At 34.1% G+C, this 18566-nt stretch overlaps 1 protein-coding gene across 1 annotated transcript; it reads left to right on the top strand.

The window, feature by feature from the left end:
* Positions 1 to 559: 559 nt before the first annotated feature.
* Positions 560 to 5301, top strand: LOC120256890 (protein TWIN SISTER of FT-like). The gene is made up of 5 exons (XM_039264560.1): positions 560 to 760; positions 1764 to 1825; positions 1902 to 1942; positions 2029 to 2245; positions 5257 to 5301. The coding sequence occupies exons 1-5, from the start codon at positions 560 to 562 to the stop codon at positions 5261 to 5263; spliced, it is 528 nt and encodes a 175-aa protein (XP_039120494.1). The 3' UTR covers positions 5264 to 5301.
* The last annotated feature ends 13265 nt before the right edge of the window (positions 5302 to 18566 follow it).

The raw sequence follows: 18566 nt of genomic DNA, 5'->3' as shown, positions 1-18566 counted from the left end.
GCATATACCTAAAAGAAAGAAGCATGCTTTCCTCATGGCTTTGTGATGAGAATCTATGACCAATTGAGTGCTTCCCAGCCTATAAGATAATGACTATATTTCTAATACAAGATAGACATTTTGCATGATTCTCCATGCATGCCCAAGAAAAAAAAAATCAAGATTCTTTCAGGTGACTTCTCTATTAAACCCGGCCAGTTTCAACCTGCATGTCCTCTATATTAGATCATATCATTACTTTATATATAATCTCATTAACTTAAAAAACTCTTCATAACTCCCCTCTCTGTTTTCGCTTATTAAACGAAAAATTAGTACAAACAACGCATTGATTTTTTGTGATAATATGGAACACTTCCACTTGCCTTTATGGAAGAGGCAACAAGAGGGGGAGGTTTATATGTATAGATTCCTATTGGTTCATGTCACCATTTTATCTCTTCTTCCCTTTCTATATATACATATATATATAAAACATTATATTCTAACTTCATTTCTCAGAAAGAGTGCTCCAATTTATGTTTTATATACATATTTATATATCTTTAAGTATTCATTCATGTCTAGAGATAGAGATCCTCTTGTGCTTGGTCAAGTGATTGGTGATGTGATTGATCCATTTGTGAAGTTAGCAAGCATGAGAGTTGTGTATGGTGGTAGAGAGATCACTAATGGTACTGGTTTGAGGTCTTCATCAGTGGCTGATCAACCTTGGGTTGATATCCAAGGATTCAATTGTGGTTCTGATCTCTACACATTAGTAAGTTAATTATTTAATTGACTCTTGCTTAATTAACCCAAGTAAGTGGTTTAATTAATATATTTTAGTTTCACATGAGTTCAATCCAATCTAAAAGCTTGGAAGTTAGTAAAGCAATTATGCTAAAAGGCAGCGTAGTTTGAGATGCTTTCACTTTCACTCATTTTCACTGTTTTTTAAGTTTTTGGATTCTTATTTTGTCTATGATTATATTTACTTAATTATTATTATTTATTAATAATTTTGATTAATTAGTATAATAATTTATAATAAAATTTTGAAAAGTGATTGACCTTAAAATGACAATGCAACTCTTGAATTAGTGGATATATAACTTTTAATTGTTTACTATTTATAAATGCAAATCATGCAGTTGTATGCAATTTCGAGAATTATTCCCTTTCATTTTCTTTATCTCTTTTTTCGACACATAATGCGTTTAACTTTTGTTTTAAGGAAAACAACTAAAATTTTAGAAAAAAAAATTAAATAAAATTATTAAAATGATAAAAAAAACTAGGTTTGAATTTGGTGTAGTTTGCAAATATAATCAGTTTTCTCTAATTTATTTATTTATGTATATTTTAATAAAAATAAAATAAACTAGTGGTAACAAAATAGTAGTACAAAGAATATTAAAATATATATATATATATATATACAATAGTTGATATCACACAGAACAAATTAACCCTGCAATAAGATAGTGGTATTTCATCTCTCCCAACTAACAAGTCCAGAGTTCAAACTCTATCAATGACTTATCCACATTTGTTTTAAATCACCTTTACAATACGAGAGAGATACCTCATTTTCATCTCAAATAAAAGGCTGAAGATTCATCCATGCACTTGCACAGACAAAGCAGACTCTTCTTATTTTGCTTTAGAAATAATTTTAAACTTTTCTTTTTTAAAATAAAAAAATTCAGATCCATCTCCCTCACATCCTGGAGAATTGTGATATAATTATTTATTAAGCTAACATAATTTAAATTAAACAGGTGATGGTAGACCCTGATGCACCAAGTCCAACTAATCCAACTGAGCAAGAGTACCTACTCTGGTGAGCATGAGCATCATGCATGTTCTTTCATTTCCCCCAATCAGAAAACTTAAATATATTTTGCAATTTTATTCAGGTTGGTGACAGACATCCCAGAAGCTTCAGATATAAGATATGGTGGATATATTATTAATCACAACATTGTTTAATAATTAATTATTTAGTGATAATGATCACTAAATACTTAAACATATGTTTTTCAGGGAATGAAATAGTGAGGTATGAATGCCCAAGAGCAGTGACAGGAATACACCGTATTGTGTTTGTGTTGTTCCGGCAACACGTTCAACAAAGAGTAGAGAGACCTGGATGGCGCCAAAACTTCAACACTAGAGATTTTGGATTGTATTATGATCTTGGCCCTCCTGTTGCTGCTTTGTACTTCAACTGCCAAAGAGAGCATGGATGTGGCGGTAGAAGGTCAGACTCCTCTCTCTTGTTTTTTATAAACTGACGATAAACACTTTTTTATTTTTATTTCATTATGCTTGAGAGGTTTTGAATTCGAGACCTCTTATACACAAACAAGATAGGAAACCGTTAGACTAGTTCCTTTCTCTCTATATATATATCGACAAAATGGGTAAATTAACTCAGAGATATGCGCAAGTGTGGAGTTGATATCACACGTATCTGTGCCCTCACTCTGTGTGAGTTGAGGTTTGCACCTGCTTTCTCAGTAATAATATGGGTACTCTACACAGAGGATCTGGTATCAATAAACCAAGAGGTTGTTAACTCTCTCACTATATATATATATATACATTTTTTTTTCTTATATATCTTTATATATTATTTTTATTTATGTATATATCTTATGAAGCAGAAGTTAATTAAAAAATTTATAAACAAATAAATAGTTCTTTACCTTTTTCTTTATTCATTTTGAAAAAAAATATATTTTTTGAAAATTTGTAAAGTAATTTTGAACTTACGTAAATATGATTTTTATAAAAATATACAATTACCTTTCACTTATATGGTTTTAATATTTTCGAGTACGTAAAATGCAGTTTTATTATTATTTTTTAACAACAACATTTGTGTTGCTGGCAAGTTCTTCATTCCATATGATTAATGCAAAAAAAGATATTTACTAACGTGTATATTATTAGAGACCAAGGGACAAACTATACCATTATTTTTAATTTGGTGATTTAAATGAGTTATTTTAGGCATGGACCACATTAAATAAAGTATATGCTAGTTTCAGGAATAAAGCGTAATTTTTTAGATAAATGTGGACAAGGCACAGATAAAATTCGAATCCTCTACTTTTTAAATTTGGAAGAAGAATGAGATAAGGGCAATTTGTCCTATATTACACATAGTGCACTGATGTTATTGAAAATGATTCCACTCAAAAATCCTATATTTTGTCGTGGCTATCTTTTATCACTAGTTATTTTTAGCTTAATATCAAGCAATTGAAAAATGTAATTGATTAGACATCGAAACTGATGTATTAGCTTGGAAAACATGACATGATGTGACATACAACAACAACAATAACAACAACAAGCAATTATTTTTAATTATTTGGGCTCTGCTACATGAGTTCTTCCGTTCAATATTGCTCTATTAATTGACAAAAAAAGCTAGATAAATTAAGCTATGTCATATCATAGCATAAAGTTGTTGCTAAACACTTTTTAGGTCTACTTTTTACTCTTGTACGACTTTTCATTTGGAGAGCTTTTATCTTTTTTATATAGACGTACATGTTGTCTAATGACATGTCTATACCATTTTAGTAGTTTTCTCTTAACTTGTTAGTGATAAGTGTAACTTATAATATGTTTTTAACATCATTCTTTAAATAGTCTTTTTTAATAAATCATGATATCCATCTCAAAGTCTTTATTTCAACTACACTCATTTTTTAAGTATGTTGTTTTTAAAATACCCAACATTCTGATCAATACATCACTGTTGATCTAACAATCATCCTTTAAAACTTAGATTTCAATCTAAGAAATTTTCTACTATTACATAAAACTTCAAAAGTATTCATTTATTTTACCTAACCTACCTTAACCCTGTATGTGGCATCTTCTATTAGTTTCATGTCTTATTCAATTATAGAGCTTAGATAACCAAAACTTGTACTTTTTACCAAGTATCATCTATCCTAACTCCTGCCTCATATTTACTTGCCTCATTACTAAAATTCTATCTCAAATATTTCATTTTTTACCTTAACTCGAAAACCCTTAGCCGCTAAAGTATTTTTCTATATCTCCAACTTCAACTAAGCACATTTCCTTACCTTTCATTAATTAAGATTGCATCATCAGTAAAACACATGCACCAATTGATTTGATCTTGATCATTTACAACTAAAGTAAACAAGTGAGAGCTTAATGCTGAATTTGACATGGCATTATAATAATGGGGAACTATATAAACTCTCTCCCTATAGGTTTTAATGCTAGCGTCAAAGTTATCATACATATATTTAATATCTATGTACTTAATAATAATCGTTTTTTTAGAATCCACCAAAAGACCTCTCTAGGTATCTACTGTTCGTTTTTTCTAGATCAATAAAAATCTATATGTATATATATATATATATATGAATGATAAACACAAAATTTATTTATTTAAAAATATTAAACATAATCGTTTAGGAGAAAACCAATAAATAAACAAGCTATTTGTTTATAAACAAGCAGCTTGTTTGATAAATTTGAGCTCAACTGGTGTGACTCGAGCTTTTAAAACTAGGAGCATATCAATCTGAGTCTTTATATGTGTATATAGATCACGTGAATGATGCGCATAAAGTTTATTATTTTCTTTCTTATACTTTAGTGAATTTATAAGAAATGAAAATTTTGCTTATTTAATAGTATTAAACATAATTATGTAGTACATAAACCAAAATATATATAAATACTTTGTTCGATAAATTCAAACTAAACTGACATGATTCAAACTCTTAAAATTAAAACCATATTAATCTGATTTCACAAATAAATATATATATATATATCAATTATTTCAACTATTACTCTACATAAATTTTATAGCTAAACTAAAATATTGATAAAATTATTTAGAAATAATAGTTTTGGTGATTGATCCCAAATTCCATATAAAGTAAGAGCACATGTGCTTGTTAAGCTTAGTCCACATCTATCCATATTGTTGATATTTTTTTAATGTGGGGACTTATCGTCTATTTGTTTTTTGTTTTTTTAAAAAATCCTCATATTCTCATATATATCCAATGTTGATGCCTTTCTTTTTATTAAGTATTACATTTTAGATTTGATTTGAGTCCTTATAACATGATATACATGATTAAATTAAGCGCACAAACTACCGTTAAATCTTGATAATCCCAAATAAGATGATTAAAAAGAATTATGTTTGATATATTGTCATGAAATATATAGCACTCACATCTTTTTATTGTTTGAAAGGTTCTAAAGCGTGTACAAAAGCAATTCAATAATTGAAGAATAAAGCTTTGAAAAAAGAGATCCATCTATCTACTGATCTACATGAAGGAAATGAAGAATACTTTACACTACCTAACAAGCTTACCTAGGCCATAACACCTTTTTGTAATTCGATATATACTTATAAGAATTAATCTTGTCTTTCTTAATTAGAAGATATCAATACCAAAACACATGGCTAGTTTATATATGTGGCTTTCCAATGGCTTAATATACAAATATTTAAAATTAAATAAATTACACCTATTATTCAAAATCAACATGCAACAAAAGCAATTAAAATTTGATATAATTGCAAAAATATTAATACTTGTTTGAATAAATTTTTAATTAGCTTTGAGAAATATGAATAAACTACCAATTCTTAATCTCTGATTAGGGGAGCTGAGAAGAGGTATAGTTCACACCAAATAATTGAAATAATAAAAATTTTATAATTGTAGAATATACAAATAATACTTGAGCAAAATAGGGGTAATATTAAACAAACAAAAAGCCATACTCCCTTCATACAAATCATTTAAAGATCTTAAAAATTAAAATTTTTAACTACTAAAAATAAACTACCACTTCATACTCCCTTCTTATATAAAAATTAAAAATAACATTAAAATTGTTAAATTTTAGGATATAAAATAAACTAAAATAACTAAACTACCACTTTCTTATAACCTTTCTTTTCTTTAACTACTAATATGGCTCCTTTCGTCTATATAACTTAGAAAATTGAAGAATGGTCAAACTGGGGTAGAAATAAACATTGCTTTAGTATTATAAAATGACAACTATTTTAAAATATTTTTTTTTTACAAAACGATTAAAAAAACTTGTATTTCAAAATAGATAGAGTATTAAGTGTCCTGGTTTCTCCTAAACTAATTAACTAATTAGCAAATGTTACAAAATTTTGGAAAAAAAGTCATATAACTAAAATTATAAGGAACTTCATGCGGAAAAGTGCATTCAGAACCAAAATTTTTCCTCCCATGTTATGCCTAAAATTACATACTATGTGGAGGTTTTTGAATATAACTAAAATTATAAGGAACTTCCTGCAGGAAAGTGCATTCAAAACTAAATTTTCCTTCCCATATTATGCCTAAAATTACATACTATGTGGAAGTTTTTGAAAACTCTACATTAATACAAAATTTACATTATGATATCCAAAAAATATTTAAAAAATTAAAAACTTATTTTCAAATCCATTTTTACAAGTTAATACAACTAATCTTCATCTACACATATACAAATATTTAAACATACAAAACTTAAATGATATACCAAAACTACCCTCCATTAACCATTATACTTTAATTATCTTCCACATATTAATTAAAATCATTTAATAACTAATTTAAATAATTGGGAAGTAATTAATATTCTCTCAAAAGTTTCCTTATCCCAAAAAAAATCTTGGAAGTTTTCATATCCCTAATACATCCTTCCTTTTCAGGCTATTTACTTTTTAGCCCAAACCATATTAAAAGGATGGTAACGGAGTTAAAAGAATGCAGGAAAATTACCTCACTACCCTTAGTGTTCATTAACTCTCTCACGGTGCAAGAAATGTCAAGATTACCCTCCAAAGCGGCATGGGGAAGTGACGCAAGGATGGTTACAATTTCAAGATGTTGGGCAGTGTGTTTCTTTCGATCGCCTCCATCATCTCATCATCCTCGCTGTTTGCCTATTCTCACCGGGCACCGTTTAGGGCTTTTCTCTTATTTGCTTCTTCTTCTCACCGGCGTTCTCCTCTTCACTGTGATTTCAACCCATAAAATTGTCAGGCTAAAGGTAAGAAGGTCTCTATGGGCAAGAGTGAAAGGGCTGGGTTCTGGGATTTCTGTAAATAGAAAGTTTTTAGGGTTTTTTGTCGAGTTTGGGGTTTTTTCACGTTTGTTTTTGTGTGCTTTTTGTGTGTATTACATATTTCTTACTGTGAATTGTTTATGTGTTAATGTTTGTTACTCTGTCGTTGTTCATCTTGAACTGATTGTGTGTATTGTTTTCATTGCTATTGTATGTATAAACAGGATTTAGCTACTAGTCTGGTAAATGCGTGATGTTATTTGGCCCCCAATTGTGGCAACGCTCATAGAGTTGAAGCCTCACATGACTCAGTGACAGTGGGAAATCCTTCAAGGCACTCTTTTCCAACATTTAATGGAAGTGGAATCCATATTACAATAGAGAAGAGGGGGGTTTTCTTTGGTGCGCGACTTATGCAAATGTATGATGATTTAATCCAGCTTTTTAAAATAGTTGAGAGCACACTTGCTTTCAGGCTTGATGATGTCGAACTTATATGGATCTGCAATGTGAAGGGGATATTGTCTCCTTCAAACACCAGAAAGAGCATTCCGTCTTTGAACAAACGTATCTTCCTAAAATACACAATTGTTATCGAGATTCGATTAAAACCAACCTTCTCAAACTCGTCAGCAGCAAAAGATGGAGAAGAGGAGACATTTGTGAAGTTACTTGCAGTCTATCTTATGACCACCATTATTTTCCTAAACACTTCATTGAATGCACCAACATGGGTTGCACATTATGTTGATGATTTGGCCTCCCTTGGCCGTCACGCATGGGCGCACGCCACTCATAGGTGGCTGATGTCAGACATCCCAGCAACAACGGCCAGTGTGCAACTTTGGTGCAAGGGGAAATCAAGAAACTCTGGATACTTGAAGGATGCGCCGTGGCCTTGAACATTTGGTTCTATAAAATAATTAGGGGTGTTAAGAAACAATGCATGGGGCGAATGCCCTACATCAGGTGCTATAAAGAGAGTAGTTTTATAAAAGCATCATCCATCGGACCTATGATAAAATCCCTGAAAGGGAAAGAAGTATATTTATACCTTCATCAATGTTTTTTTAATGTATGAATATTATTTTTCTGGGTAGCACTTTGTTTTCATATGTAATGCTTTGTGCATCATGTGTAAAGTTATAGTATTAATGTGTATAATGTATATTTACTATGTATGTTTATACACTTCCTATGTAACGTTTTATCATATGATGTGCAGTTTTTTGAACTAGTCTCCCCTAACGATGAGGAGGTTTGCACTAGTGGGATCTATCATGGGTACGGAGAGGCATCATGATAATTCGCTCTTTGGTAGCCCAAAAAAGATGAGGCATAGCCCCACAGAGGCCAAGAAAAAGTTCTACAAAAGCCAGTAAGGAAAAGGGGTCGGGAACGCTTCCCTCCGCCAGTCCTGAGAGAATGCCCCCTCGTCGAAGGTCTGCTGCTAGATCTAATCGGGAGGATTGGCAGTGATGATTATGTGTCATTGCTTTTGCAACAAGTTTTAAGAGAACTTGGAGAATTCCACCAACGCCTTGATGATCGTGATGCCCGAGTTGATCGACAACAATAGGCCACAGAATGACATCCCTAGTAGAGGAAGATGTCGAACAACCTCCACCATAAGTTGCTCATTCCCTATCTAGGGGAACAACCCACATGAAGAATTCATACGCAGAAGGTTATCGTGGACCCATGTTCCCTGGAATACTAAAAAATCTGATCCAATGGAAGAAATACATGCACTTGAAGTGGATACACCTTCCCCAAATGTTGAAATAGCTGTAACAGAAGCTGATGTAATTTCCCTTGCCATGGGGAAGTTCGCCATCAATGTTACGTAACCTTAGACACGTGCTTGTCGGGTTACACAAGCCATGACTGCGTGTACTGCTGCTGAAAAAGGCAGAGCCAAAATTCCTCCTAGAAGAGCTCCAGTGAAGAGGGCTTCACCAAAGAGGGCTCTATCAAAGAGGGCTCGTAATGTGAAATAAAAAAAAAAGAAACAGACAATGATGATGACAACGTCATCGATGTCGATGAAATTATTGAATCCTTGTAGAGCCTCAAGCAGACAACATCACAAACTAATAAAAAAGATTCCCTCTAGTGATCCAGCTACAACTGTCAAAGTCTCGACATCTGAAACAACTTCACTAGCGATCGTCCTATTCGAGGGTCCAACGACCACTCCTTCTCCAAAGAATGAAATGAGTGGTGACGGCGACGAGAAAGGGAAGGAAGACAACACAAACCCCAATTTGCCATATCATAAACTGCAGAGAAATGTGAAATCAGATTTCCTCCTAAGGAAAAAGAATTACCTCGAATTTACCCGGCTTGATGAAATAGAAAAGGCATCCATCAGTTTATTTTCTGAACACCCGTGTAGACAGGTATGACTTTCGGTGTATAATGACATTTTCCTATGTATGATTAGTATTTTCCTATGTGTTAAAAAATGTTAATGTGTATGACTAAGTTTTGATATGTAGTATGAGCCATACATGTTTGCAATGTAAGTTGCATGTGTATTATTAGTGTTTCTATGTGTAATATAAAGCATACATGTTTGACATATTCATTTCATGTATATTATTAGTGTTTCCTATACATACTATGAACTATACATGTTTTACTATTTGTTAAAGTTTAATTAATGTCACTTAACCCATTTTTCGCATTGCAGATCCATTGTTTGGAGGAATGACTATGGGTATACCACCCGTGAAAACCTCCACGTTCTTCTCGAGGGTAAAGAACAAGTGCCTGATGATGTTGTCGAAGTGTTGATCCTCATAATCCATGATGAGTTGCTTATGAACCCCACCGACTATCCAAAGCGTGTCGTCATCAACCAACCACTTGCGCTTGCAATGAAGAAGATGAAACATACTATAGATCAAGTTCCTATTATGCTGGAGGATGGAATATTTGGCTATGACAGATCTGAAATCATCCTTATTCCAATCATACTTGATTGGACACTATCATCTACTTGTACTAGATAAGGGCAAAAAGAAATACATTCACTACTCCTTCCTCCACTCACATCTATATGCCACTGATGCACGGGACAGATTACATATCTCTTGCAGGGTTGATAAGATTAGAGCACTTATTATTTATGAACTAACGGGAATTAATGTTTTCCTAGAGGGATCTTTATGAAATGTGCATGGAAATTAAGATCGGACACAATAAACTCAAAGGTCTTTTGCTCGAGTATGACCGCTCTAGCCCACAACAGGAACTGGGATCTGTTGACTGCCCTGTTTTCATGATGTGTTACATGGAGCAAATTTTACATGGAGAGGAGTTGAACATACCGCAAATGGATGTACCATACTTGTAGCTTCACTATATTGCCCGAATATTGATAGATGATATGCGACGCAATGTAGGGCCATTAATCACAAAAGCCTACTAGGCCTGGGGATGATGCCACCAATGACTGCGATGAGCTTACCAGAATAGACTAATACTGTCACGCCCGAACCTAACCGGGCACGTGGCAACCGCCACGATGACAAGAACTGGGTCCCACAATGGCCCCACCTTTAGATTGCCGTAAGGCTCAATATAAACATGTTATCACAAGTACAAAGCTAGAAGACAACATAATAATAATAATAATAAGATCACAATAAGGTTCCCTTATACTAGGGACCCTAAACATGAGTAGCCTTAACAACAGTACAAACCAGGGTTTTCAGATACAACCAGAAATACAAATATATGAACACCATATAGAGGTCAAGTCTAGTGGATCCATAAAGTTTACATGCACACTATAACAAACCTAAACAAGGAGAACAGATAAATCACTTTACTGCCTGCACAGCACAACTCTGTCCAACGTCGCAGTCTGAAAAAGAAAAAAAGGGGAGTGGTGAGTGACAGATGTTACCCAGTGAGTGGTGACAGCATAGATGTAACAGAGTGATAAAGTATTTCAAATAGTAATTATACAAGAATAATAATGTATAAAATCAGTTCCAAGTATTTAACATATTAACAAGTAACACAAGTTTCATCAAATAGTAAAAGCAAATAGCATTAAAAAAAAAACACAATGAACATAGCTCCAAAATACAGGCTGGCCTAAAACAATTATCACGCTAATCGTGGCCGCGACTAGCTATGGGACCACCAAGGAGTTTTAAAACTTTTTAAAATTTTAAAAGGTTGCCTTTCCTTGGTGTTGGCCACTGAGATTCCCATGTGGTGACCCCGAGTTTCTCATATAAAAGAACCCCCTGTTAATGGCTCCACGCACCTCTTGACCAGGGTAAACCAGGGTTAACCACGCCGTCTCCCATCAGGCCGGACCGTGGAACCCCACACTGCAGTATTGAACTAAAGTCCACTATTACCATCAAAACTGAATGCCACAATATAATTTTTTTCCAATTTCCAATTCAAAGAATCCATCATACAATGTTTAAACTAGGAAATGTACATCAAACTATGTTCCATTTGCATATACATACAGAAATATACATCAAACCATATTCCATTTGCATATAAATATGGAAATGTACATCAAACCATATCTCATTTGCATATAATTACGGAGATGCAAGTAAACATATTTCTTTCAAAATAAATAGGTATAAGCATTCTAGGTTTAACCATTTCAAGTAAATTCGTGTTCAAAATATATATCAAGGAAACCAATTTATCATCAAATTTTGTGTGATAAAACACATGAAGAAATACTTTAGTACTCTTATTAAACCTATGCAATTATAAATTTAACCACTCACAGAACCAGTCGTCTCGTCCTGAAACACACTCACTAATCGGCAAGCTCCTTCCCCTTAGAGGACGCTTCGCCACCTAGATACAAGTAGGGAATTCAAATTCTAATGAACACAAGAATGATAGCCAAAAGAAAATGCATGAAAATGCAATTATACATGTCTAATATGAAACCTTAGGGTTTTAGGGCAAAACATCGTCATTTTGGACCCAAACGACCTCAGAATGGAGTAAACCTAGTTCCAATGAGTTCAGGGTAAGAAGAGCTTCAATGTGAACCAAAGAAATACCATAAAAGGCTCAAAATTTTTTTGGTGCTACAGTAACTTCGAGTTACTACAGTAAAACTGAACCTTATACTATGGTTTTCTCCCAATTTACAACACTACATCAAGAAATTTCTTCGACAACATTTTCACACATGAATCATAAATCATTGGCTTCAATTTAAGCCTATAAACCATCAAATCCATGGAGAGATTGAAGTTTTCATACATTTCCAAAAACAAGAAAATATGGGAGAAATACAAAATAAAAACATTGGATCTAAGGCTTACCGAATTCAGGAGTGAGGGAGGAAGGATTTTGGTATTTGAGTTCGCTGAAAATTCTCGCCGGAAAAAAGAATTCTTTCTCACGTTGAGGTCGGCCGAACAAGAAACAAAGAAGAAGAAAATGAAGGAGACAGGTTGGTCCTTTTTCTCATTCATTCATTCTTTTTTCTTTTTTTTATATATATAAGAAATGACCTAATTACCCTCTTAATAGAAAAATCATAGAGAATGGATCCAAATGACGGAATTCGCCCCCGATTTTTCTCATAAAAGCTACTATGAAAACATGCAAAATACCACTACTACTAAATGACCATTTTATCCCTGATGCAAGCATAAAAATCTAAATAGGCCCGAGGTCTAAATTAGGACAGGGTACAACAAATACTATTTGTGACATTCCATCAAAATTTTTTGGAACAATGATATGATAACATTTGAATGCATGGTAATAAAATAAAATAAAATAATTCATGTTATACTGACTTAGATATTTATCATACACATATATCACATATACTGAAACATACATATTTTATTTTGCACATGATAATTGTATATTACACATTAGTAACGCATATACACATATACGCAAAATATTGTATGGTTCTATCTGATATTACATACTACAACAGAGTAATAAACAAGATAATGCATCTCTCAGTCAGCTATGATTGCATTACAGGAAGGGTGATTGTGGCCTATTTGATGACATCTACTACAATGCAACTCTCGGACATCAAACGACTGGGATTCGATCCTCTTCCTTCTTGGATTTCTAGGTCTCATCCTTATAAATGGAGGGTGGATGTAGAGATCAGGGTTGTCATCAGTCGGTTTATCATGGTCCGATATGGGGTATATGGGTTCTTCATAAGCACTGTGATAGGAGTTAATAATAAAGTAGTCATCGATGTAGTGATGCACATTCACGTCAGTCTGCATAATATCTGCACATGCATGCTTGCGTGGCGTGCCATACACTTTCCCATTTACGACATGAGCACTTCCTCATATGCAAGCTGACTGCGTTGTTATTCTCATTTACTACTTCGTAGTTGTTACCATCAGATCAACTAACCCATAATGAGTGGTTGTCTACTATAAGTTGCTCAACTTTCTTATGTATCTCAAGACGAGGTGTGTTTCCTACTGTGGGATTAGACAAGTCTATCTGCCAAAATATTCACGAGTTTAAACCTACATATCAGCATATAAAATATTATTGTATCATAAAGTAAACATAAATAGTTTATATTGCACAGAAACAAACTAAGATAATGCACATGACTGTATAATACACACTTAACAAATATATTAAACACAAAGTGGTTATAGTACACATAAAAGTAAAACATTACAGATGAGTTTAACTTTATTGTGTCTATCATGCTTATCACTAGAAGATGATGAGCCTCTTTAATCCAAGCGTTGAATGATTCTGCTATGTTAGAGCACATCTCGCACCTACGCGCACCTTTAAACAAATAGTTTGACCAATGATCAACATCGGACTTGTGAAGTGACCAATGGTGCATCGCAGATGTAGATTGAAGTTCACCAACTGCTGCGTCATACTCTCTAAACGTGCATGCAAATGTGATTCTAATAATTATGATCCAGCACTCCTCTCTTAAAGCCTTACCAAGCCTAGCATTTACCCTCATGAAGTATGCCTCTAAATGGTGCAGGCAAAAACTATATGGGGTGGATGGAAAGACTTTCGCAACGATGTTTACAAGACCTTTGGACCTGTCCAACACGAAAGTGATAACCTTGTTATAGTTATCATCACCATACAACACCTCACCAAGCGTGGCAAGAAACCACATCCAGTTCTCATCGGTTTCTGTATCGACGATGGCAAACACAACATGGAAAAGGTCCTCGTTGCCATATTTTCCAGTTGCCCACAGCAAGACACCTCCGTACTTGCCTAACAAGTGCGTCCCATAGACTAAAAGTAATGGCATGCACCCACTCTTGAAGCCAATCACATAGGCATTGAAAGAGAAAAAAACACGTTTGAACCGGCCCTCATCGTTCTCAACCTTTACAAGACTACCAAGGTTCATCGACTCTGCTACCTTGTTGGTGTACTAAAGCGACAAGTCATAGCTGGTTACTTCATTTCCATGTATGATGGCCCTCATAACCTCTTTCTCCATCCAAGCCTGACTTGTATGGTAGCTGGACACCATGTTCCCACAAAATGTCCTATATATCAATGACTCTATACAAGGGGCGCTCCTTCAACTACTGGGTCACATGAACAGATACCCATTTTTTGCTAGCCTTTGGATGTGATGTCGTGCCTATGTCTCCCCCATAAATGTGGGTTGAATGCATTGTCTTCTCTCAGAACGTCTCGCCGTTACCCTCTCTTAATGCATGCAAACACCATTGACAGCCTTCGGCACTACATTAAAGAGTTATCCTTTTTTTTTTTTATCATTTTTGATGAAGATAAAGTCAAAATTTTGTCTGATGGCAAAGCTGTGGAGGAAATCTTTTAAGTGCTCAGCATTATGAAATCGTTGACCTAATATGATTGGAGAACCTTCATAATGTTGAGATGAATCGACAATACTTAGAGCCCCTATAGAATGGTGTCAGGATAGAAATGTCTCCATATCAGCGACCATGCTTTCCAAAAAATGACTCTCTGTATGGTTATGCCAATTAAAGATAGATTAAACAATTTATAATCTACTACAATAAGGTAAGTTGCATGGGAAAACACTAAAAATAAATGCAAAAAACTTATAATAAATAGAAACACCAAATAATACATAGGAACTCCAAGTAATACATAGTAAAAGTGATTACTGCACGCAAATAACAGACTAAGATATTTGCGCTGGGAAAGATGGCCCCGGGAACGTCCACTATCTAGTTGACATTATCCACAATAAGGTCTACAATATTCTTGCCAAACATGTGGTGTATGTGGCACATGCGCTGAAAGTCCTTAGCTAACTCAATGGGACAAATCATTTTGTAGCTATTTGGCGTCACAAACTTTACTCTAACTTGAGAGGTATCGAGGGTCCAACGTTTGCATACCTCATTCAAAAACATTTCCTAAGAACTTAGCACAGTAAACTATAGTAGAAGCCTCTCTCCCTTATATCTAGCAAGAGCAAAGAAGGTGTCCATTAAGTGGTAAAGTAACCAACTCCACAATCCCTATAGAACATTGTTGGCTAACATTAGACATGAGAGAGACACATATAAGAACATAAACCACATTCTCACAACTCCTCCAATGGTGGAAAGTCCTCCACAATACTTTCCAAAGTTTGAGATGAATAACAATCAGGGTAGTTTCTCATATTTTTATAATGAAAGGATTGTTTGGTTGTGTTGTGCCCTGTCCTGATATAAGACCTCAATCCTCTTTAGATTCTTGCTCATGCATTAGGGGTAAAATGGTCATTTAGCACTAGTGGCATCTTTGCATGATTGCATATATAGTAGCTTTTGTGTGAGAATTAGCCTAAAACCAGGGGCAATTCAATCTTTTGGACCCTTTTCTTTTTATTTTCCATTAGAAGGGCATTTTGGTCATTTTTCTTGTTTTATAAAAATTAAAAAAAATTCTCCAGTGAGCTTTTCCATCAAATCAAGCATCCACTCTCTTCCTCTCATCCTCTTGAGCTCGGTAAGGCTTCAATCCAAGGCGTTTCTTTCGTATTTTTTTTCATATTTAATCATTTTTGAAAATCTTTGAAAACCTAGAAATACACCTTGGTTTGAGTTGTTTTTAGGCTCAAATCGAAGCCAGTGTCATTGTTATTCATTTGTGTGAATGTTTATAAAGATTCTTGATTTTGTGGTGTAAATCGGGAAGAAACCATTGTTTAAGGGTGTAGCAATTTCTTGGTACTGTAGCAATCTTGAGTTTATTGTAGCACCAAAAATTTTCAACCTTTTCTTGTATTTCTTTGGTCCATATTGAAGCCCTTCTTACTTGGAATTCAATGGAACTAGGTTTCCTCAAGTTTGAAAGTTGTTTGGGTCCAAAAAAATAATGTCGTTTTGCCCTATAACCCTAGAGTTACATGTATGACATGTAACATTGCATTCACATACATTTTAGCTTTTCATTCTTGTGTTAATTGGTTCTTGGATTCCCTGCTTGTATCTAGGTGGCGAAGCATCCTCCAAGGGAAACAAAATCGCCAATTTGTGAGCGCATCTAGAGACGAGACGTCTGGTTGTGTGAGTGGTTAAATCCATACTTGCATAGATGTAATAAGAGTATAACAGTATTTTTTTAATGTAATTTTATAACATATTTCTAATAACAAAACATATTTCATTTGATATGTATATCGAGAATGAAGTTATTTGGCAGAGATGAACCTAGAATACTTATGCGTATTTATCTTGAAAGAAGCATGTTTGTATGTGTCCGTATCCACATGCAAATGGAATATGATTTGATGTATATATATTCAATTGGTCATTTGGATGTTGGATTCCTTGAGTTGGAATCGGAAAGAATTATATTATTGCATTTGATTTCAATGGTGACTATGGACTTTAGTCCGACGCTGCAGTGGGGGTTCCACAGTCCGACCTGATGGGAGACAGCATGATCAACCCTGAGTTTACCCTGGTCAAGAGGTACGTAGAGCCATTAACAGGGATTCTTTTATGTGAGAAACCCAGGTCATCACACGGGGATCTTAGTGGCCAACACTAAGGAAGGTAACATTTTTGAATTTTTAAAAGTTTTAAAACACCTTGATGGTCCCGGATCTAGTCGCGAACACGATTAGCTTGGGAATTGTTTGAGACCACCCTGTATTTTGAGTTGTGTTTAATGTCTTGGAAAATGTTACTGACATGTACTATTTATAAATCATTGTGTTAACTATTCTTGGAGCTACCTTTTTATATTATTATTGTGGTAATTAGTATTTGAAATGCTTTATTACTCTGTTATATTTATGCTATCACCACTCACTAAGTAACATCTGTTAGTCACCACTCTCCTTTCTTTTTTCTCAGACTGCAACATTGGACTCGGTTGTGCTAGGCAGGCAGTAGAGTAACCTAACTTTTCTTCTTGTCTAGGTTAGTTTGCAGTGTGTATATAAACTTTATGGATCCACTAGATTTGACTTTTGTGTAATATTCCTATATTTTGTATTCTCCGGTTGTATTTGGAACCCTGACTTGTACTGTTATGGATATTGTCTCCTTCTTGAGAAAGTTGTGATAGTAGGTTTGTTTTGAGCCTTACAGTGACTAGGAGGTGGGACACTGTAGGGCCTACTCCTTGTTGTCGTGACGATTGCCACATGCCCTGCTAGGGTCTGGGTGTGACAGGTTTCTTGTAAGTAGGTGTGATGTAGTTTGATTTACAGTTAAAATATCAACATGGGTTGTTTGATTTGCTGTAAAGAATATATCCAATGAATGAAATTGCATATTTGGGGTGTTTTGCTGCTTATGGACTTAGGGCCAATTTGGCCATAAGTCAAAATGCAGTTGGGCGTAAGTCAAAATACAACATTACAATTTGATTAAAGTTACCCCTCTTCTATCTCCTTCACCCCATCTCTTCTCCCTTGATCTAGATCCCGTTTTCTCGTCTTCATCCTCGATTTCCCACCTTTTTCTACGCCGTTGCCAATGAGCTTGACGAGGAGAGGAAATGGCCGCCTTGGCCTGATCACCCCTCGGTGCTCCTGTGATTAGACCTGTCCAAGGCCGGACTACCCGCCCAAGCCCGAAAGCCCGCTCGAAAAATGAGAGGGATTGGACAAATATATAAGGCCCGATGTCTGAGTCTTGGACAAAAAAGGAGCTCATTTTAAAAATGGGTCGGGTTTGGTTTTCATTGTTAAAATCCCGGCCCGGTCCCAAATATCTAAATTATAAATAAATAAATTTATATAATTAATTTATTTGTATATACTATATATATATATATATATATATATATATATATATATATATATATATATATATAATAGTTTGAATTTTCATTGATTATTTATTAATTAGTTTTGTATATACTTATATAATAAATATTTATTGTTGATTGTCATTGATTATAATGGTTTGAGTTTTAGTTGTTGTAATTGTAAAAATATTTGCATTTGGTATTTTAATTTTTAT

The sequence above is a fragment of the Dioscorea cayenensis genome, unplaced genomic scaffold (genome assembly GCF_009730915.1).
Source record: "Dioscorea cayenensis subsp. rotundata cultivar TDr96_F1 unplaced genomic scaffold, TDr96_F1_v2_PseudoChromosome.rev07_lg8_w22 25.fasta BLBR01001699.1, whole genome shotgun sequence".
In the NCBI taxonomy this organism is placed as follows: Eukaryota; Viridiplantae; Streptophyta; class Magnoliopsida; order Dioscoreales; family Dioscoreaceae; genus Dioscorea; species Dioscorea cayenensis.
The sequence above is the reverse complement of the archived record's forward strand: the minus strand, read 5'-3'. Positions and strand labels throughout refer to the sequence as shown.

Bases quoted from the DNA above. Each gene is read 5' to 3' on its own strand.
- LOC120256890 (XM_039264560.1), top strand. From the start codon at position 560: ATGTCTAGAGATAGAGATCCTCTTGTGCTTGGTCAAGTGATTGGTGAT. The intron at 761-1,763 runs GTAAGTTAATTA...TAAATTAAACAG, and splicing joins GTTCTGATCTCTACACATTA to GTGATGGTAGACCCTGATGC. The intron at 1,826-1,901 runs GTGAGCATGAGC...AATTTTATTCAG, and splicing joins GAGCAAGAGTACCTACTCTG to GTTGGTGACAGACATCCCAG.